General features: G+C 39.6%; 1 protein-coding gene across 1 annotated transcript in view; it reads left to right on the forward strand.

Moving 5' to 3' along the window:
* Positions 1-19,760, forward strand: part of NELL2 (neural EGFL like 2) — a 159,692-nt gene that overhangs the window by 109,814 nt on the left and 30,118 nt on the right. Inside the window, exons 14-15 of the mRNA XM_062020434.1 lie at positions 3,798-3,920; positions 6,465-6,560. Coding sequence (XP_061876418.1) covers positions 3,798-3,920; positions 6,465-6,560 — 219 coding nt within the window. The remainder of the gene's footprint in view (positions 1-3,797; positions 3,921-6,464; positions 6,561-19,760) is intronic.

The following is a 19,760-nucleotide window of genomic DNA, read 5'->3' on the forward strand; positions in this document are numbered from 1 at the left end:
GTGATTTGCCAAGTGTTTGATTAAAAAAGGAAACCAAAGTGATAAACATGAATTAGTGACAAATTATCAACAGAGCACCACTCTTTTTATCACAAATGAGAGTTTTTATTTTTAATAAAGCTAGATAGTCTGCCTTGTTATTAATAAAGAATACTGGAAGAAGCTGTTTCTGATAGTCTATTTTAAATGGTGTGGATATTGTGCCACATACTGGATGACTGAATGCAGTAAAATGTTTTATATAGGATATTTTCAGATGTAGTTTAACTATTTGTAATCAATCCATAAAAGAGCCAGTCCTGAAGTATAGGCTGACTGCTCTGTTAGGTGCCACTATAAGAAAGAATATGACTAAGTGCTGTGTTTAAATGGTTTTACGTCTGTTATTGAAGATAAGCTCAGATGATACAGAGCAACAAAACCTGGTGGATTGTAAAACATCCTGATTATTGTTGTGTTGATTTTTCCATTCTTATCCCTTTAAAATTTCTGCTCCTTTAGTTGAATGACAAAATTTCCTCTTCCTTTGAGACATTTTCCTCTTACAAATAGTATGTAAACGTCTATCCAAGAATTGTTTACTAGACTCATGAATTATTCATGAGTTGCTAGTATTTTATTTGAATAAAAATGATATTTTAGCAGATAGCCACAGAAGTAGAAATGATGGCTACTTTGAAACAGTTTGGGTTATGTGTCCCTGTGGCCAAGAAGGCCAATGGCATCCTGGGATGCATCGGGAAGAGTGTGGCCAACAGGTCAAGGGAGGTTCTTCTCCCCTCTACTCTGCCCTGGTGACGCCTCATCTGGAGTACTGTGTCCAGTTCTGGGCTCCCCAGCTGAAGAGGGACAGAGACCTGGAGGAGACAAAGGAGGGGACCTCATTAATACTTACAAGTATTTAAAAAGTGTATGTCAAGAGGATGGGGCAACACTTTTTTCTGTAGTGTCCAATGATAGGACTAGCTGTAATGGACAAAAGCTGGAACACAGACAGTTCCACTTAAACTTAAGGAAAAACTTTTTTACTGTAAGGTTGAGGGAGCCCTGGCACAGGCGGCCCAGGGAAGGTGTGGAGTCTCCTTCTCTGTAGATTTTCAAGAGATGCCTAGATGCATTCCTATGTGACCTGATCTATGTAGACCTGCTTGAGCAGGGAGTTGGACTAGATGATCTGTAAAGGTCCCTTCTGACCCCTACCATTCTATGATTCTGTGGTTCTATATTCTGGACCCATTTCCAGAAATGCTAGCAAGCATCCTCCATGAACTTTCTCACAGGATGATAAGAAACACTGACGTTTCTTACATAGCATAGGAAACCAGGCATATTATCTTTCAGTCCAAGCCCTATTATTTAGCTGATGGAAAGTTAATTATATTGGTACTGTACTCTTTAAGAAAAAATCCATTGTAAAAGACTCAGTAGTTTTTCCTAGCCCAGAGAGCAAATGTTAGGAAGGCATACTCAGCTGTGGCAGTCACATTTTTATATGAAGGACATACATTTATGCAAGGGATCTTCAAGGCCCTGGTACTGCAAGGTATATATAGTTAATACCTTGTTGCACTGGAATACCAGTAGCAAGTTTACTTTACATAGAGGCCAAAACACTTGTCCTGGCTGTGGGTACCTTGGTGGTCTTTCAGACCTGCTCCAGCCATGCAAGTAGAGTCATTCCTCTTAGTATGACATTCTGTGATCCCCTGCTTTCCTCTTATATACACATCCTTAGTAGAGAGCTGCCATACGTGCCAGGGATGCTTTTACATTCTTAAAGCATGGGAAAGATAGTTACACTTCTTCTTTGAGATGGTACTTAATTTGTCAAGTTCAATGATTTGAGCTGAATTTACCAGTGTGATGGATTGTCTTATAGACCCTGCCTCCTGTGATATGAAGATAATGGTTTTGCAAGATACTTGGACCTGCTGAGTGCATAACGTTTCACATATTTCCATGGTTATTTTCCTGTTGTATTTTATACCAAGCCTTTAAAAGTGAGAAAATATTTAAATAGCATACCAAATTTGAATAATATCATAATATTAACACAAACTAAGAAAGGCAGGATATCTACAGTGCAGGTAACACTTTTAACGTAATTTGCATGGTCATTATTTTCGTTTTGTTTTATGAACTGATTTAGCATAAATAGTTTCAGCCAGCACAAGAGATTTCAGTATATTAGGAGATTGGAGTCAAATATTTTAACTGGATTTTAGAGGGGCTGGATCATTTGGTGAACAATGACAATTTTAGTTATACATGCTGAGAGCAAAGTAATTAAATCTCATGCTTCAGGGCAGTGGCCTGCAGCCCATGCTCTGCTGCATCCAACAATGGACTCAGCTCAGTAGGTGCCTCAGTGCTGAGGAGAGTGTTGTTGGTGATATAGGAGACATGTAAGTCCTTGTTTAGAAGAGAGATATTAGGTTAGTGTTATTAAAAAACAAACAAATAAACACTCAAAAACAACCTCACTGAAACTCTTAAATCTAAACCTGTGTAGTGTTTCAAATTTATTAGTTACATTGTTATTATTTTCTCTCTGCTTTTAAACAACAGGTATTTGTCATTACTAGAGAACAACTTATATCTACTGATGGATTAGATGTGTGCCATTCTGCCAGTTTTATACTCCTACAGTTTATGGCCAGTACTGAAACAGCAAGTTGAACATTTCCATAGTGATTTGCAAATGTTAAGAAATTCATTTTTCCTGACAACTCTGTGGATTATGTGCAGACTTCAGTTCTTTATTTATAAAGGAGAAGATTCAGAACAGTGTGACATACTCAAAGCTGGGGAAGAAAGAGCATCCAATTACAGATTTAATTGTCTTGTGTCATCCAGAACTGGCATAAGCTGCACTAAGGAAATTTGCTAAAACCTGGGCAGAATGATGGCTATGAAAACCTCACATCCAAGTTGGTCAACATGTGCTGATTGAAATTAGGTGTCTTTATGTTCCCCAAACAGTTAGTTTTCCGAGCATTTTGAAACAACACTTTAGAGCACCTTGTTTTGAAATTGCATTTTCCATTTCTTAAAAGTCACAAACTGAAACATTAAAGTGGTCAGTAACTTATACAATATTTTTGTTTTATTTGAAACAGTGCATTGCAAGCTAACACAAGGTCATATTGTCCAGACTTTTTGTTTATTCCCAAAAGGGATATTTCACAGTATGTCTAAGTCTAATCACCAGACTGAGAAGTCTCATCTGTTGCACTCCTGTGCTAGGACATGCTGTGCCAAAAGTCCCTTGTAGACAGACTTTTGTCTTTGGGTTATTTATTTCATGTAACTGAAGTGCTACACTGAAGGAAAGGAAAACATGGACTACGTTTCAAAGTCCTGCCTTCTGCTAACTGTATCTTTTGCAGTTTGGAGCATGTGTCTCACACCATTAGTCAGCTTTCTGAACGAAACCCTATGAATCCTGCATAAGATAAACCTGCATGAATAAATTACCGAGTAGAACTAGCATATGGATTTTCAGTATGCTAGCCAGTTCTTTGGCAAATGTTTATGAGAAGACTATCCTACATAGAAAGTGTAACTATGGTGGCTCCCTGTTAATTAAAGTGAAATTATGTTGCCACACAGTTATCATATAGTGGAATGTGCTAAAAATATATACCCTGTATATCCTATGGTTACACGTTCACATAGCTTTATTGTCAGTAACTACTACTGTCTTTATCTCTTTTTAATGTGGACACCTATACAAAGCCTTTATTTTGTTGTATCTTAAAAATTCAGCACCATCCCATTCTTGTTTCCCTTTCCAGAGCATGACGAATGTGCAACAAACCAGCACAACTGTGATGAGAATGCACTCTGTTTCAACACTGTGGGTGGGCATAACTGTGTGTGCAAGCCAGGCTACACGGGAAATGGTACTATCTGCAAAGGTAAGCCTTGAAAACCCAGGGATTTGGCAGTCTCAAAACTGGATGAGGTGCTTTGTCATAGTTGAAGCAAATGTGGTCACATGCCACAAAGCAGACAGACAAAATGCTATGCTAAGCATTTAGATTCTATACCTATAAGAAAATCTTTATAGGCTGATGCACACCGGCTTTGCATTTGGCAGAGTTCACAGTAATCTGGGGCTGATGCATACAGAGAGAGCATGGTCTAAAAATTGAAGTAAGTATGTTTCATTTCTGTACCAAATTAACAGTTTCTATACATGCTACACCATCCAAGGAAGCCCACAGTTACCAACAAAGTTACAGCTGTCAAAACATTGTCAGATCTTCATTGTCCATGGTCCATCACTTGCTATTTTGCTTGGATGAGCTGAGGGTTGTTTGGTATGCTATGTCTTTTTGTAAATGAGAAAAGCAGTAGATCTGCATGCATAAAACCTTTGCTACACATAAGTGGTGCCTTGTTTTCTAACATTCCCGTTTACTGTTAAACATTAGAAGTTATGCTTCTAATCTTAGAAAGATGCTTTCCCAGAGATACAATACTGATTTTATTTCCATTGCATTTTACATCAGAGGAGTTGATATTTGGTACTTGGGAACAAATTCTTGGAAATCCTCAGGCTCTGAGCTTAGGATTTGGAGGATGCTTGAAAATAAAAGCTGTAGTGGAACTGGCCCAGACATGAGAAGTGGTACAGCTACAGCAATAGCACACCTAGTGCTCCTTGAAATTATGTCTCAGTCCTCTTGATCTGTTAGATGTCAGAATCTATGGGGCCAGAGTTGGCAATTATATCCCATCGATACCTTCTGTTGCTGTGTATTATTGAGGCTAAGCAATATAGAATTTCTTTAATTGCTGAGCCTGATTAAGATCTCAGCATTAGTTATTCCTTCACCTAAGTCACAGTAAAATTTTTTCTAAATATTCCTAACATAAACAAGTTCTTTGTAAAACATGACATCCTAGTCCACTTCCTGTCAAACACATAGGTAGAGGAGGAGATATCAGCAAATGTGCCCTTTTATACTGGGCTCCCTCCTCTGGCGAATGGAAAAAAGTCTTAGCCTGAGGAGGTTCAAACCCAGAGCTGCCCCTCTCAGAAGAGAGCTCTGTCTGTGCAGCTCACTCCCATGCTGTGCTTGGGAGTATTCCCCAGTGTTTCTGCTGGAGTCATGTCATCTTACAAAAAGGTAACTAAGATCTGTTTGGGTCAAAGAGTGGGTGTATAAACCCTCGAGCACCACGTTCAGCTCTTCTGTTCCCTGAATAAAAGTTCTGACTGCAGGTCTGACATTTCAGAGGGCACCTGACCTTACTGTGAAAGAGAAACGCATCCCTGCCACCTTCACTTCTCAATACTGGAAAGACAGTATGCAGGAGAAGGGGCTGAGCCTGCATATTCTAGTCTGAGAAATGTACTCTCTGCAGCCTTGGCCTCGATGCCAATGCCCTTCAGAGAGAGACCTGGCTGTACCTCTTGTTACCGTGCCTTTTCCAGAGTTTCATGCCAGCTGTACTGCCGTGTACTGTGTCATCCTGCACCGGAAAGCTTAGATGTCTCACTTGGTGCCAAGGGTCTCACACCACAAGGCTGGTGTCTGGAAACTGAGAACTGCAAAGCAAAAATTGGCAATACTTTCTCAGATGAGCTTTAGGACCTCATAAGTGATGCTATTGCACCAAGAAGCTGCGAACCAAAGCCTGGCATCTTCAGTGGCTGCTTACAAGTGCAGGACTAGATTAATGCCCTGGAGCAACTCTTTATGCCGGTGATAACCTCCATCTGGCTAGTTTCACCTACAGTTTCTTGTGACTAGAGCAATTCTGATTCCATATTGTGGGTGCAATCAGAACAATTTACAGCTGCCATGTTTTCCATCAGAGCTGGTTGCATTGCTGTGTCTGTAGAAGGGATGCTTTAAAGCATACACACATTCACAGCTGTGACTGGAAAATGTTGCAGCAAAACATGTAAGCACAGTTTCTCAGTTTGCAGTGTGTCCAAAAACAATTACAGGATTGGTTTCAAACTCCAAATAATTTAAAGTCTTAAGTTCTGCAGAATCTTTTGAGACAAAATTACTATTTGTATTATTTTGATGTAGTTGATCAATCGAGGAATGAGGTAGCCAGAAAATTTAGTGTTCAGTTGTGCCTATTAATGCCCCAGCCTTTGTTTGGTCAGTAGAGACCAGCACTGCCGTAGGCAGAGTCTGTTTGTAGGGAAGATGTTGCCTTTCACGGCTTCCCAGTGCATGCGAAGGAGCACATATGTGAGCTGTTGTCTTCAGATGATTTACTCTAATCTCCTTCTGTAGCTTGTCAGCCCATCTGGCCAGTGAGGCAGGGGGGCCATAAGCCATCTCTTCATGACCTCTGTCCTTAGGAGGAGGCAATCTCTGCAGTCAGTGCTGAAAGGAAACCGTTCTATGTCAGCCTGACAGCAGCCTGTGGCCACCTGTTTGGTTGCTGAGTGTAGTTCGGTTACCCATATACTGTGATTTTTCATTTTGCAGCATTTTGCAAAGATGGGTGTAGGAACGGAGGAGCCTGTATTGCTTCCAATGTGTGTGCCTGCCCACAAGGCTTCACTGGGCCCAGCTGTGAAACTGGTAAGATTATAACTGAATTTACAGTGCAAGTAATCCAAGGAGGATATCTGAGGTAATCCAAGAATAAAGGATTATTTAAATGTGTGCCCTGAAAGAGGAAGCTGCTACTAAAAAGTTACTCACTTCTCTCATATGCCTCCCAAGATAATATATTACAGCAGTTCTAATTAAAAGCACGTGGACTGCAAAAATGAGAACATGAATTAAGACATCTTGGGTTTTGATGTTTCATAATTAATAAGATTATTATAGACTTGTTTTTCACCTCAAGTGTCCTTTGATATCTCCTATAAATTGCAGATAATCTGACATCTAGAAATAAATTCCAATCGTTGATTACTTCTTTGCTCTAAATGTGGGACTGGTTCAATAGCCCATCTTCCCTTGCAACCTTATTTGAAGACTTCTGATTAACTCAGATTTCTTTATTCAGCATTACAGCAGGTTTTGGTGTTGCTTCTGCTTTTACCTCATTTTACAGGCATTCCTTTCTCTTTCTGCTGCCTCTGAGGATGGCAGTACTACAAAGCCTTGTTTTAGAACTTTAAGTCTTGGATTTAGTCAAATTATGTTGCCTAGAAGACTATGTAGCATGTTAATATTTAGCATCTCAAGTGCATGTAAATAACGTCTCAAAGTTCAGATTAATAGTTTCAGAACCTGTATTTGTTGCTGTAGGATTTTTAAATGCATTCTAACCGCATATGTCTCCAGGAGGTAAAGGGAGGAAACTCACTTAGATTAATTGGTTTCAATATGCCTAATAAAAGGGCAGTCTGCCACCTGTGATTGACTATTGTTGCTGTTCTATATTGCCTTCAATAAATCTTCCAAACAGAGGAAAGGAGGTCATTTGAGCAAGTATTGCTTTCATCTGACTTGTAAACATGTCAGTTTAATGAAAAACACAGACTGATCTGAATTCTGTATTATCTGGTCCATTTGAGAGGTGAGAAATGTGATTGTTTTTTTCTTCTGTATTTGAGTGGATATTACTGCAGTGCACAAGTGGGATGGTGTGTGAAGAGCAGTATCCTGATTGTTCATCTCTTTCTAGAAAAATGTCAAAAGAGCAAGTTTTCAAGTGTTCCACAGACTGCAAATAACATGGTACAGGATACCAAGGTCTCTTGAATGTAACTCTGTTGTGTTTATGCTTGGAACAAATTATGCGCTAAGATAGTGTGCAAGTATTACAATGGTTACTTTGCTGTAGTAACATTTGTCTTACAGGCTCCCTGCAGTGTTCTGCTGTTATCAACTAAATATAATATATATGGTTTCAAGGCCTACATTCATCTTTTCCAGCTTTATATTCCTATCTGAAGTGTGTAGACTGGAAGCACATTTGCTTTAGACTCCTTGTATAGTCGATATTAATAACAACTATCCAAGAGAGATCTCACTGGCTTTTCTGAAGTACTGTTGGAAGTCCTGACTCTGCTCCCTTCTTTAGAGGAGAAACCAGGGACACACTTGTTTCTGATTCAGAAAATACAGGCACCTTCAGCTAGCTTGGCTTACATTAGCTTACGTGCATTCAGCCCCAAATGTCTTTTGAAAGCAGCTGGCCTGACTGTCCTTCCTCTGCTTCGGGAAATATACAGAAGGGCTGGCAGAGACTTAGATCAGATTTGAGTACATCTGATCTCAGTATTTAAGATAAAGCTGGCAAGGTGATGTCCTGATATTTCATAGCTAGCAATACCATTGTCACAACTGGGAGCCGGTTTGCTAGCCCAAAACGAGTTTCATAATTCAGCCTTGTAAGGAGAAGTCCCTCCATACTGGAGGTCCTTCACTGGATAGAATATTTTCTTCTTACCATTGAAATAAGTAATTGTAGAGATCAGGCACAGGGACACAGATCTGGTCACTTCATTTGTATGTTAATGTGCAAGAATAGGACTGTAATCTACTTGCTCATGGCTTTGAAACATATAGTCTGAAGTGCCATCAGAGTAGCAAATGGGAGAGTTATCCTGTCAATAAAGGGCAAAAGCTGCTTTGTTCTGAGACTGCATTGCGAGAAAAATGATTCTGTATACAGCCATAAAAGAAAACCTGAGCTTCAGACAGCACATATTCACTCCCAGTGAATGCAACCGAGTTTTCCGAAGGTGCTTCTTGTTAGGCTTGATGTGACTCGAGACATTCATAGTACAAATAATTTATGCTGGAAGCTTCTCTTTTTCAACAGTCACTTTATCTACAAAGGCAATGCAATCTTTTCTAGGTAGACATCTTTAGTTGTGATCACTTACAAGGAAGGAGGAAGATTGATGTAAAAATGCCAAATCTATTTTTAAATCACGTTACTTATTTCTGTTTATGCTGTATGCATTTAGAAACTGCTTATTGAAGAATCTTGGCACTTTTAGCTTAAAATAAAACATATATAGCAATTGTTAGCAGCTGCTGAACCTGAGAATTAATTAACAGGAGATTGCGTCCACATCCCAGCAATACCCTAGAAAATATAATCAACAATTCTTACTGTTTCCTTCTGTAAAAGATGATTTAATAGCTCTGTTTAAATAATTTCTCAGAAATATAGAAAGAGTGAGGGTAGAAGAGACTTCTGGAAATCATCTTGTCTAATCCTCTTGCTCAGAGCAAGGTGAAATAGAAATGGTTTCTCAGGACCACGTCCAGTTGAATTTCAAGTATTTTCAGGGTTGGAAACTCTACAAGGTCTCTCGGCAACTAATTCCAGTGTTCAATCACCCTCACAGTAAAAAAAATACTTATTTCCATTATGCTCAAATGCAATGTCCAATCCCCTGGTCCCTGTCCTGGGCATATCAAAGTGTCTGACTTCCCCCAACATCCGTCAGATAAACATACATGTTGATAAGGTCCACCTCAGCCTTTTCATTTCCAGATAGAACATCTTAGCTCTATCAGCCTTTCCTTGTATGACAGATGCTCTAGTTCCTTGATCATCTTGATAGCACTGTGCTGGATTTTCTCCATGTCTCTCTCGTACTGGGGAGTTCAGCACTGGACCCAGCGCCTCAGATGTGATCTCAACGGCAGGAAATAGAGAAGGACCACCTGCCCTGATCTGCTGGCAATCCTCTTCCTAACAGGATAGGTGTCTGTCTCTGCTGCAAGGACACACTGCTGCTTGATATTCAACTTGATGTCCACCAGGACCTCCAGATCCTTTTCCACAAAGCTGCTTTCCCACTGGCCAGTCCCCAACCTATACTGGTGCATAGAGTTCCATAATAGCTGTGGAACTTGGTATTTCCCTCCGATCTTGATGACATTCCCATTGGCCCATTTTTCTAGCCTATTGAGATCTCTCTGAATGAATCTCTCAAGAGCTTCTGTCAGTCACCATAACCTTTCCAAGATAAGACATCAGCCAACTCCTTCAGCACTTCTGGGTGCATCCCAGGTTTGATCACACAGTCACAGAATGGTAGGGGTTGGAAGGGACTTCTACCAAGATCATTTAGTCTAACCCCCTGCTAAAAGTAGGTCAGCCTAGATCATATCGCTCAGGAAGGTGTCCAGGTGGGTTTTGAAACCCTTCAGAGAAGGAGACTCCACACCCTCCCTGGGCAGCTTGTGCCAAGGCTTCCTCACTCTTACAGTAAAATTTTTCCTTAAGTGTAACTCCATGTCCTTTCTGAAACTGATTAGACACTTGATCAGAGTCTCTATATTCCAACCAGAGCCCGAGAGGGATGCTGCTGGCCATACTTAGGTCCTGCCTGTGGAGGCAGGCTCATGTTGTAAAACAGGCCATTGGCCATGAACAAGAATAAGCCAGAGCTGAAATACCTGAGATTGTTGGTGTCCAGAGCATACCCATAAATTTTTGATGGGGCTGTCTATTTTGTGGCAGAGACCTGGCCTGTTTTTTTGGTGTCCGCCTTGACTGGGGAGATGTTCCACATGCTTCTCTCAAGCCTTCCAAGAAAGCAGAAAGGAGTGATAGTGGCAGTGGCTGATAGTGCACCACTGAGTTGGAAGCAGACAGCCTGCTTCTAATGAGAGAGGACAGAAGTCTTCTGATAAAATTAGCCTGAAATTGAAACATGTTTTCAGTTCATACCCGAACTTTTCCAGTTCTGGTGGATTAGCATCAGAAGCTTGCTTGTGTTTATGGGCACAGCTGTAACTCTTCACTTAGCTGCCATGGAAATATTATGTCAGATTCCTAAACTCAATGCCCCTTTTGCAGAGAGAAGTGAAACTCAGTGTAGTTAAGTGTAGTAGTGGGTTTCATAATTTTTTTACTTTGAAATGAGTGCTTCTGGGATGTCAGTAGGAGTCACGTCTCAGAAACATAAGAAGGACAGTTAACTACTGCAACTAGTCAGGTACTTCCATGAGAGTAAGTATTCACTGTGGAGGGCTTTGCAGTTAACAGAGCTATTGCAACATTTTAGGATGATCTGTTGGAAGCCTCTCTTTGGCCATAACCTAGTCTAGTGTAATCTAATCTGTGGCCCATGCCCCGTGGAAATGGATCAATGGAATGAGGAAGCAAATGGAAGAATTGTGTGCATGTATATCAATTTCTGGCACCCTTTTAAATCATTACAGATTTAGTGGTAATAAGACATAAAAATTAGACATGGGAGAATTCTTATTTCTTTTCCCAAAGGATTTGAGTTGAAGTATTGTTAATGTAGGGGATACATTCCTTGGGTTAGAGACATGGGGTTTAGGTGTTAAAAGATTATAAAGTCTTACAAGACACAGTAGTAAACTGAGTAGAGCAGCCTTTGGTAGTGTAGAGAGCTGAGGCTATCAAGAGAATCTAAAAATACTTGTTCCTGTTAAACTTTTTCAGAATACCTGACTTAATACTGTCTTGTTTGATTGCAAAATTATTAATTCTTCAATGAGCTTTTTAAAATGCTATCTTAAATTGTCTTTTAAAAGCATTTTATTTTAGAATTGAGCACAGGATGACTGTTAGATCTGCTTGATGTTACTCCCCTTTAACTTGATGACAGAGCTCTAAGATTGGATTTGTTCTCCTGCATGCATATCTGCTAGTACATGTGTATCACTGCATTTTTGCTGCTTGTCAGCTTCTTTTTTGAATTCCCACACTCATTTTGTGCTTTGAGTATTCCCCTGGACGGCTTTTAATTATGTAGAGTTTTGCTACTAGTCATGTTTTGATGTAGTTTTTGTTAACAGATTGGCTGGAAGTATATGGCTTTTTCATGGATGATTGGCTGTAACTTGCATTTCCCGATAATGAACTTTCCTTGGATATCATGGGAATCATATCCACCTGTTATTAAACAATCCGTGGCAAACTGCTGAAAATAAACTGCCCCACAAAGCTGTTACCTTTGACAGGAACTGATGAGGAAAAAGTTTAACTTACAGATTCGGCATTCATTCAGCCATACATTATTACTAACAGTTGGCTTGTTTAAATGTGTAAATGAATTTATGAAAAAAAAAATAGTGAGCAGCAGGTATGGGAGATCACCATCTCTTATGCCATCTCTTGTGAGAAATAGCCAAATCCAAGGAAAATATTTTTGAGGGGCAGAGGCAGGGGGAGTTGTTTAGCCTTTTTTTCCCCACGTATGGAAAGCTCAAACAAAAATTGTGTAACTTTTTTGAGTGTTTGAAGCAGAAGAAAAAGATTTGATATTGCTAAAATGACACATTTTTGCAACTTTGTTCTCAACATTTGTAGTCAAAATACCGAAATACAACAACTGAGTAAATAATTTTTATAGACCAGATTGCTTCAGAGTTTTGTGTTGTTTTCTATATAAGCTAAATAATTAACATGTGTGACTGTTGCTCTTTTCAGCAAATCCAAATTAATTTGTTCATGTGCACTGACCATAATAATAATAGACTTTAGATTATTGAAGACTGTTATTATTCCTGTTCCAAAGGAAGCTTGTGAAAATCTTTTAATTCTCATATCCCAGTTATTAGGAAAATCATTTCATTGGCATTGGAATAGAAGGATTTGTCAAAGTAACCAGAAAGCTTGTTAACTTTGCTGATTTTGCAAAAATTAAGGATTTTAGTTCTTTAAGCATCACAAGAGAACCGCTTCCATTTAAGGCCTTGCTCCCATATATTCAGCTAAAACAACCACGATCAGCTTGTGGCCAGGTATGCTCTGAAGCTAAAGCTATGACACAAACAGCATTTGAAGCCCATAGAGCATTGAACCAATTCTATAAGAACTGGAATTACTTTTGGCAAAATCCTTAAAAATTCTTGGCCTTAGTCTAATGAAAACTCTCTGTAAGTTAATGAAGTGTCACAGTTAAAACTTTCCCAACAGCTCAGGATTCTGCCGTTTGCTAAGTATTACTTTTTCAATGAAGATTTAATTTACTGATAGTCAGATGGTAATTTACAACCATAATACTAAAAGGCTCAAATTTGTGGTACGAGTATGCAAGGTCTTGCACAAACCTAGAGTAAGAGCTCTGCCCTTGTTCATAGTCTAGCCAGAGGAAGCTGGTTGCATGCTGGGATAAATGAGTATAACACACAAACTGCTTGAGCACAAAGAACATTAGGATTAGTAATATTTTTTGAAATCCTTAAAATGTTGCTGGGATTTTTAATGAAGGAAGAAACAAAGGAAAGGAGTAAGAAGGAAGTGGAGCAAATACAAAGTCAGCACAGGCACGGAATGTCTAGAGCAATAGCTGTAGGAAGAAGGCATTGGTTTTCATAGCCCACCTGGCTTGCTTGAATGCTGGTGTCCTGAGAATTCAGACTTATTTTTGATGAAGCTCCCAAGCTTGAAACTTAGAAGTTAGATGATAGTTTCAGCAGGAAATGTTTTAATTACATTAATATACTGACTTCAGTTCACAGGAATAAGAAAATGTTGAGTTACTCTAGAACCTGGATAAATTTTTTACAAACAAATAGTACTTGAGCATGGTTTTCAGTGTAAAACATTTAATAGATCCCAGTGTGTGATAGGAGTTAATCACATTCTGAAAGTCAGGCCTTTTGGAGCCACTCGAGTCTGGCATTTCAACATCAATAATTTTCAAAGTTCACGGGCTATTCAAAACGGGCTATAAAAAAAATAATTCACACAGCAAAAAAAAGCTCAAAGAAGGTAAATTATGGCTTGCAAGTAGCTGAGATCTGGCTGGCATGCTGGGCTGCATGCTGCTGTAGCCCTGCAGCAGTGCTGAGGCTGTGGTGTCAGCCTGCTGTGTAAGCCAGAGCCTGGGCTGTGGGATTTGGCGAGTGAAGGGAGATGTTGGAGCTGATGTGCCCAGCTTGTCACTGGACTTGGCTGCACTAGTCTTGGGGAACCACTGCCATGTCTCCTCCTTGAGTCCTTCCAAGTGTTCTCTGTCTCCTTTCTTCCCTCCTGCGCTATGGAAATTTGGATATGTGCCTTGTTGATTTGGTAAGTTTGGCCTTTCTACTCAGCTCAAATGTAGGTGGAAACACAGAGTATAAACTGGTTTCACTTAAGCCTATAATAATAAATATCTATACTTTCTATTCTCGTGAGCTGAATCTCTGAAATGAAAACACTTCTGAATTACTACAGACACCTGCATTTAATTAATATTTTCTGTGCTTTCCATTTCAGCAGAAAGAGATGATACCCAGCTGCTAAAAATAATGTAATGATTTTGCAGAACATGCTGAAATATCTTGCCTTATAATTTGCATCTTTGCTACATGAAGTCACTCCCTAACTTGCACAGACTGTGCAAAGATGGCTATTTTGCATGTCAGTTACTGATTCCTGAGGCAACAACAATGTTGTCTGAGCTAGCCTTGGTTTATTGATAAAATGCATGTAACTAATGGCACAGAATCGAGTTGGAGGCCTGTGGCCAGTGGAGTTCCATAGGGATCGGTTCTGGGGCCAGTCTCGTTCAAAGTTTTAATCAACGACTTGGATGAGGGGACAGAGTGTACCCTCAGCAGGTTGGCTGATGACACCAAACTGGGAGGACTGGCTGATTCCCCAGAAGGCTGTGCTGCCATTCAGCAGGATCTTGACCCGCTTGAGAGTTGGGCAGAGAGGAACCTCATGAGGTTCAACAAGGACAAGTGCAGAGTCCTGTATCTGGGAAGGAACAACCCCATGCACCAGTACAGGCTGGGGGTCGAACTGTTGAAGAGCAGCTCTGTAGAGAGAGACCTGGGAGTCCTGATTGATAATAAGCTAAACATGAGTCAGCAATGTGCCATTGTGGCCAAGAAGGCCAATGGCATCCTGAGATGCATTAAGAAGTGTGGCCAGCAGGTCAAGGGAGGTTCTTCTCCCCTTCTACTCTGCCCTGGTGAGGCCTCATCTGGAGTGCTGTGTCCAGTTCTGGGCCCCTCAGCTCAAGAGGGACAGAGAACTTCTGGAGAGAGTCCAGTGCAGGGCCACCAAGATGATCAGGGGAATGGAACATCTTTCATATGAGGAAAGGCTGCAGGAACTGGGGCTGTTTAGTCTGGAGAAGAGGAGATTGAGGGGAAATCTTATTAACATGTATAAATATCTAAAGGGTGGGTGTCAGGAGGTTGGGACATCCCTTTTTTCTATAGTAGCTAGCATCAGGACAAGGGGTAATGGGATGAAGCTGGAACACAAACAGTTCCACTTAAATCTAAGAAAAAACTATTTCACTATCAGGGTGAGGGAGCAGTGGCACAGGCTGCCCAGAGGAGTTGTGGAGTCTCCTTCCTTGGAGGTCTTCAAGACCCGCCTGGACATGTTCCTATGCGACCTGATCTAGGTGACCCTGCTTCTGCAGGAGGGTTGCACTAGATGATCTCTAAAGGTCTCTTCCAGCTCCTACCATTCTATGATTCTATGAACTAGTGTGTTTAGTGATACTACATCTTACTCTGTATAATTCCATTTTAAATGCTGTCTTATTGTAGAAGAAGGTAGTAGAATAATGGGCAAACTTATGGGAAGCACCCTACAATGACAACTTTTGTGTGTCTTAAAGCATAATAGCTAATACTTCAGAAGACTAATATGTTACTATTACAGCTTTTCAATAAATGGATACAGAACCCTAATAATGAATTTTTAAATACCTAACTTGTGTTTTGCAGTCCTGTCACTAAACTACAATTATGCAATGTGAAATGAGCACCTTCACAGAGAATTTTTTGGTGACTTGAGAAATTAGCCAGAAATGCCTGCATGAACAATTTCCTTACAAAGCCATATCAATATATCAGTCATCTGATTGACAACATTGAGCTCTTCTCATGTTTGCATAATCATAGAATCATAGAATGGTAGGGGTTGGAAGAGACCTTTAGAGATCATCTAGTCCAACCCCCCTGCAGAAGCAGCTTCACCTAGATGATAATTCACCTACATGATAATTGTTTAATTTTTTTCAAAATATAAGGTTACTTTTGAGATTTAAACAAGCACTAGTAAGGAGTGAGCTGAAATTCACTCGATAGTTTGCATCATCAACTTAATCTAATTTTCCTGTTGCCCAGGATGAAAGCTATTACATTTTGCCATCTGAGCTGCTGTAGGCAAATAGTACCTATGAGCAGTGGTTCAAACACTGAACTGTGCCCCAGGGAGCCACCTTCCCATCCAGTACCTTGTGGTGTTACCAAGTCCTTTTAGTACTTGGAAATTGTGCCTGTTTGGGGGTTGTGTTTTGTTTGGTTTTTTTCCCTTAGCTTGCTTCTGTTTCAAATAAATAGGTTTTGAGAGCAGTAATTCTAGAAATTTGGAACCTCACATTGCTTATAAGCCTTTGCATTGTTTTGTTTAATATAGTTTAGTGATGTACTGCTGAGAGCACTATATATTGTGCTTAATGTACGTTATCTACTTCCAACTAGTGATTAGTAGGGAGAAACATTCTCAGTAATAGAAGGTGGCTGTTCCAGGCAGACAGGCCTAATTTGTATTGTCAGTTCCTAGAATTCTTAGAAAGTCTCTGAAGAATCTTGTTTGGACAGGGGAATCACTTTACAAGACTGAGTGGGACAAGGGGGAAATTTTTTTGGAGTATCTCACAGCTTAAAGTTGTATGGATATCACTGAAAAGGTGGTACTGAAAGACTTCTGCTAAGGATATGGTCTTCTGTAATCAGCCAAATGTACCTTATGAAAAATATAGAGCATTATCTTTTTGAACCATCAGTAATTCAAAATTAGCAATTATTTTGTCTTTTTTTTGGCCATACTCTTTTATCTGGTTTGATTTCTAGATAAACCTGATAAAAATATGTTTTCCTAACTGAACTTCTCAGACTTTCGTTTCATCCAAACTATATTCAGCTGATACAAACTGATACAGTTTTCATGGCATACACAACTATGAGCTTTTAATGAGCTGCCTTTGCACATTGATCCAGTTTATCTTGGTTTTTTTTCTATGAAGGAACAATAATAACAAGTTGTAATGAGTCATTTTAAAAAGTCTATTTGTGCTTATGTAAAAATGCCTCTGTCACTGGCGATCAAGACCATTTAGGAATCCCCGACCAACCCTAAGGAAGATAAAGACCATGAGGCATGCTGTTGTAATGCCCACTGTAATATATTTCTGAAGCCAGGCCTTGGATAAGCTGGAATCCTATTAAGAGTCTAACTGAAGGAACTAGAACATATAGATGTTTATTCATAAATCATCTGCCTCACCCACAACTAATTAGTATTCTAGGAGAGTATCTGCCCAATCCAACATGCGTAAAAATAAAAGTTGCTACTAATGCTTGTACCTTTAGAGGTAACAACCATACCATGGTTTGAAAAAAGTGAAGATAGGGATGATTTCAAAAGAGACTTTATCCCCAGAAGGATCTCATGTGTGATGCATATTTCTCAGCTGTTTAAATGAGTTCATGAAAAATATGTTAACTTTGCCTAAGCCTAAAGTCACTGCAAAGCATTTGATATATTACATTTTAAGGAACGCTGAGCACTAAAGAGGCAAATACTGCAATCTCTACTTTTTTTAAGTGGGCTTCAGTTGCTCTTATGAACATAGAGACAAGGTAGACAAGAGCAAACAGTTTCAGAAGCTAAGTAGAAGCAAAAGTTTTGACTCACTCCTGACTGTACCTCTCTTTTAACTGCCATCTCCTTTAATGATGTGGGCCTGTGGAGGCAGGGGAGGCAGGGCAGCATGTGGGATGTATGATGCAGTAGCAGCTACAATCCCAGGGATTGTAGATGGCAAAGGGCATGTCCTTAACTCCAGCTAAAACAAATACACTCAAATGAAGAGGTGAAGGTTGAAGGTAGGTGACAATCCATCCAGATGAGAGATGAAAGCTCATGCATAATTACAATATTACATTTTGCAGGAGGAGCAACTCAGATTTGATGTGGGTCTTAGTTGTGAAAGCAGTAAACTACAAACTCTACTAGAGTCTAAGCAATAATCTGGTAGGAATTAGGTTACAAATGCATGTTGTCCAGGCTGTGGTGGGTTGACCCTGACTGGATGCCAGGTGCCTGTCAAAGCTACTCTATCACTCCTTTTCCTCAACTGGACAGGGGAGAGAAAATGTAACAAAAGGCTCATGGATCGAAATAAAGACATGTAGAGATCATTGACCAATTCTTATCACAGGAAAAAGAGACTTGATTTGGAGAAGCTAATGTAGTTTATTGCCAATAAAATCAGAGTAGGACAATGATAAATAAAACATCTTTGAAATTATTTATTAAAATTTAGTTATTTAAATCTTAAAACATATTCCTTCTACCCCTTTCTTCATCCTGGACTCATCTTTAGTCCTGATTTTAACTACCTTCTCCCCCTCAGTATATTCTAAAATGGCTACCTCATTAAATTGCAGAAAATTGTTTAAATTGGCTATGGGAGTAAACAAATTAGATCTGAAGCAAGCCAAGAGGAAAGCCAGGGTTCTGCATGGTTTTTTCTTGACTGAAGTGTCTGGAAGGGACGTCATCCTAATCGCTATTACACCTTAATTTTCCTTAGACATGAAAAGTAAGCTCAAAAATGAGCAGTGAGACAAAGGCAGGTAAATATAGAATCTTGGAATGTTTTATTTTGCCTTGCATTTTTACTTATATTTGTTCACAAAGTAAATCTTTGACAGAAATTAAGCAAAAACCACTCATAGTGAGTTTGGTGAGCATTCTGGATTTAGACATGAACCTTGCTTAACCTGTTTTGTAGCTTAAGATGCTTTGCTGCTTCATCCTTCTGTGTCTTTTTTCCCTTCATTTTCCTTGCCTGACACAGTTTCTTGGGTACATGTTATTTCTTTCCTCCCTCAAAGTCCTTGTCAGTTTTAGATAACAAAAGATCTTTCTTCTGCTGAAGGCTCATATACTAGTACTTATCTTTCCCTCTTTAGCTTGTTGCAACACTGCAATCCTATAGGTAGCAGCTTGAAAAAAAAATATAAATCAAGAAAGAGAGCTTTGAGAAGACAGGAATTTTTTTTATATGTGTTAAAAACATCATAATGCCTGTAGTATTTAGCTATTATTCTCTATGAGAAAGAACCTGCTTTAGTAAACATGAAAACTAAAATTTCAATTAAGGTCTTAAAATACAGTGGGCTATAAATAGAATATGAATAGTGCAGCAGGGCAGCATTATAATGGAATTTCCTTCTGTTATGTAATGGTGACAGGGATGACCTTCATCACTCACTGTAAGCTCTGCCTTATATGAATTATGAGCTGTTCAACTATTAGTGGAATTAAAATCTTTAATACTGCCAATCATTGGCCTATATCCCTATGGAACCCTTCCTTTTGCTGTCAAAATGGGAGACTCTGCAGTCTCTGCAAATAGATGCCAATGATATGTTTCTAGCCAAATCAAATGAATAGTGGTTTCTTTTTTTTTCCCCCCTTTTCTATGCTTCATCAATATGGTACAATCTACCTGATTTTACACTTAAGGAGAACCAATATAAGTTAATGGTCACAGGTTTATGGACTGAGAGTCATGGTAACAAGTCACTGGTATAAAATATAGGTAAGAATGTTTTTAACTTAAGTGCATGTATGATATTGTATCTAGCAACAGGACAAGGGGTAATGGGATGAAGCTGGAACACAAAAACTTCCACTTAAATCTAAGAAAAAAACTATTTCACTGTTCAGGTGAGGGAGCAGTGGCACAGGCTGCCCAGAGGGGTTGTGGAGTCTCCGTCCTTGGAGGTCTTCAAGACCTACCTGGACATGTTCCTATGCGACCTGATCTAGATGACCCTGCTTCTGCAGGGGGGTTG

Source organism: Colius striatus, chromosome 1 (genome assembly GCF_028858725.1).
Source record: "Colius striatus isolate bColStr4 chromosome 1, bColStr4.1.hap1, whole genome shotgun sequence".
NCBI classification, from domain to species: Eukaryota; Metazoa; Chordata; class Aves; order Coliiformes; family Coliidae; genus Colius; species Colius striatus.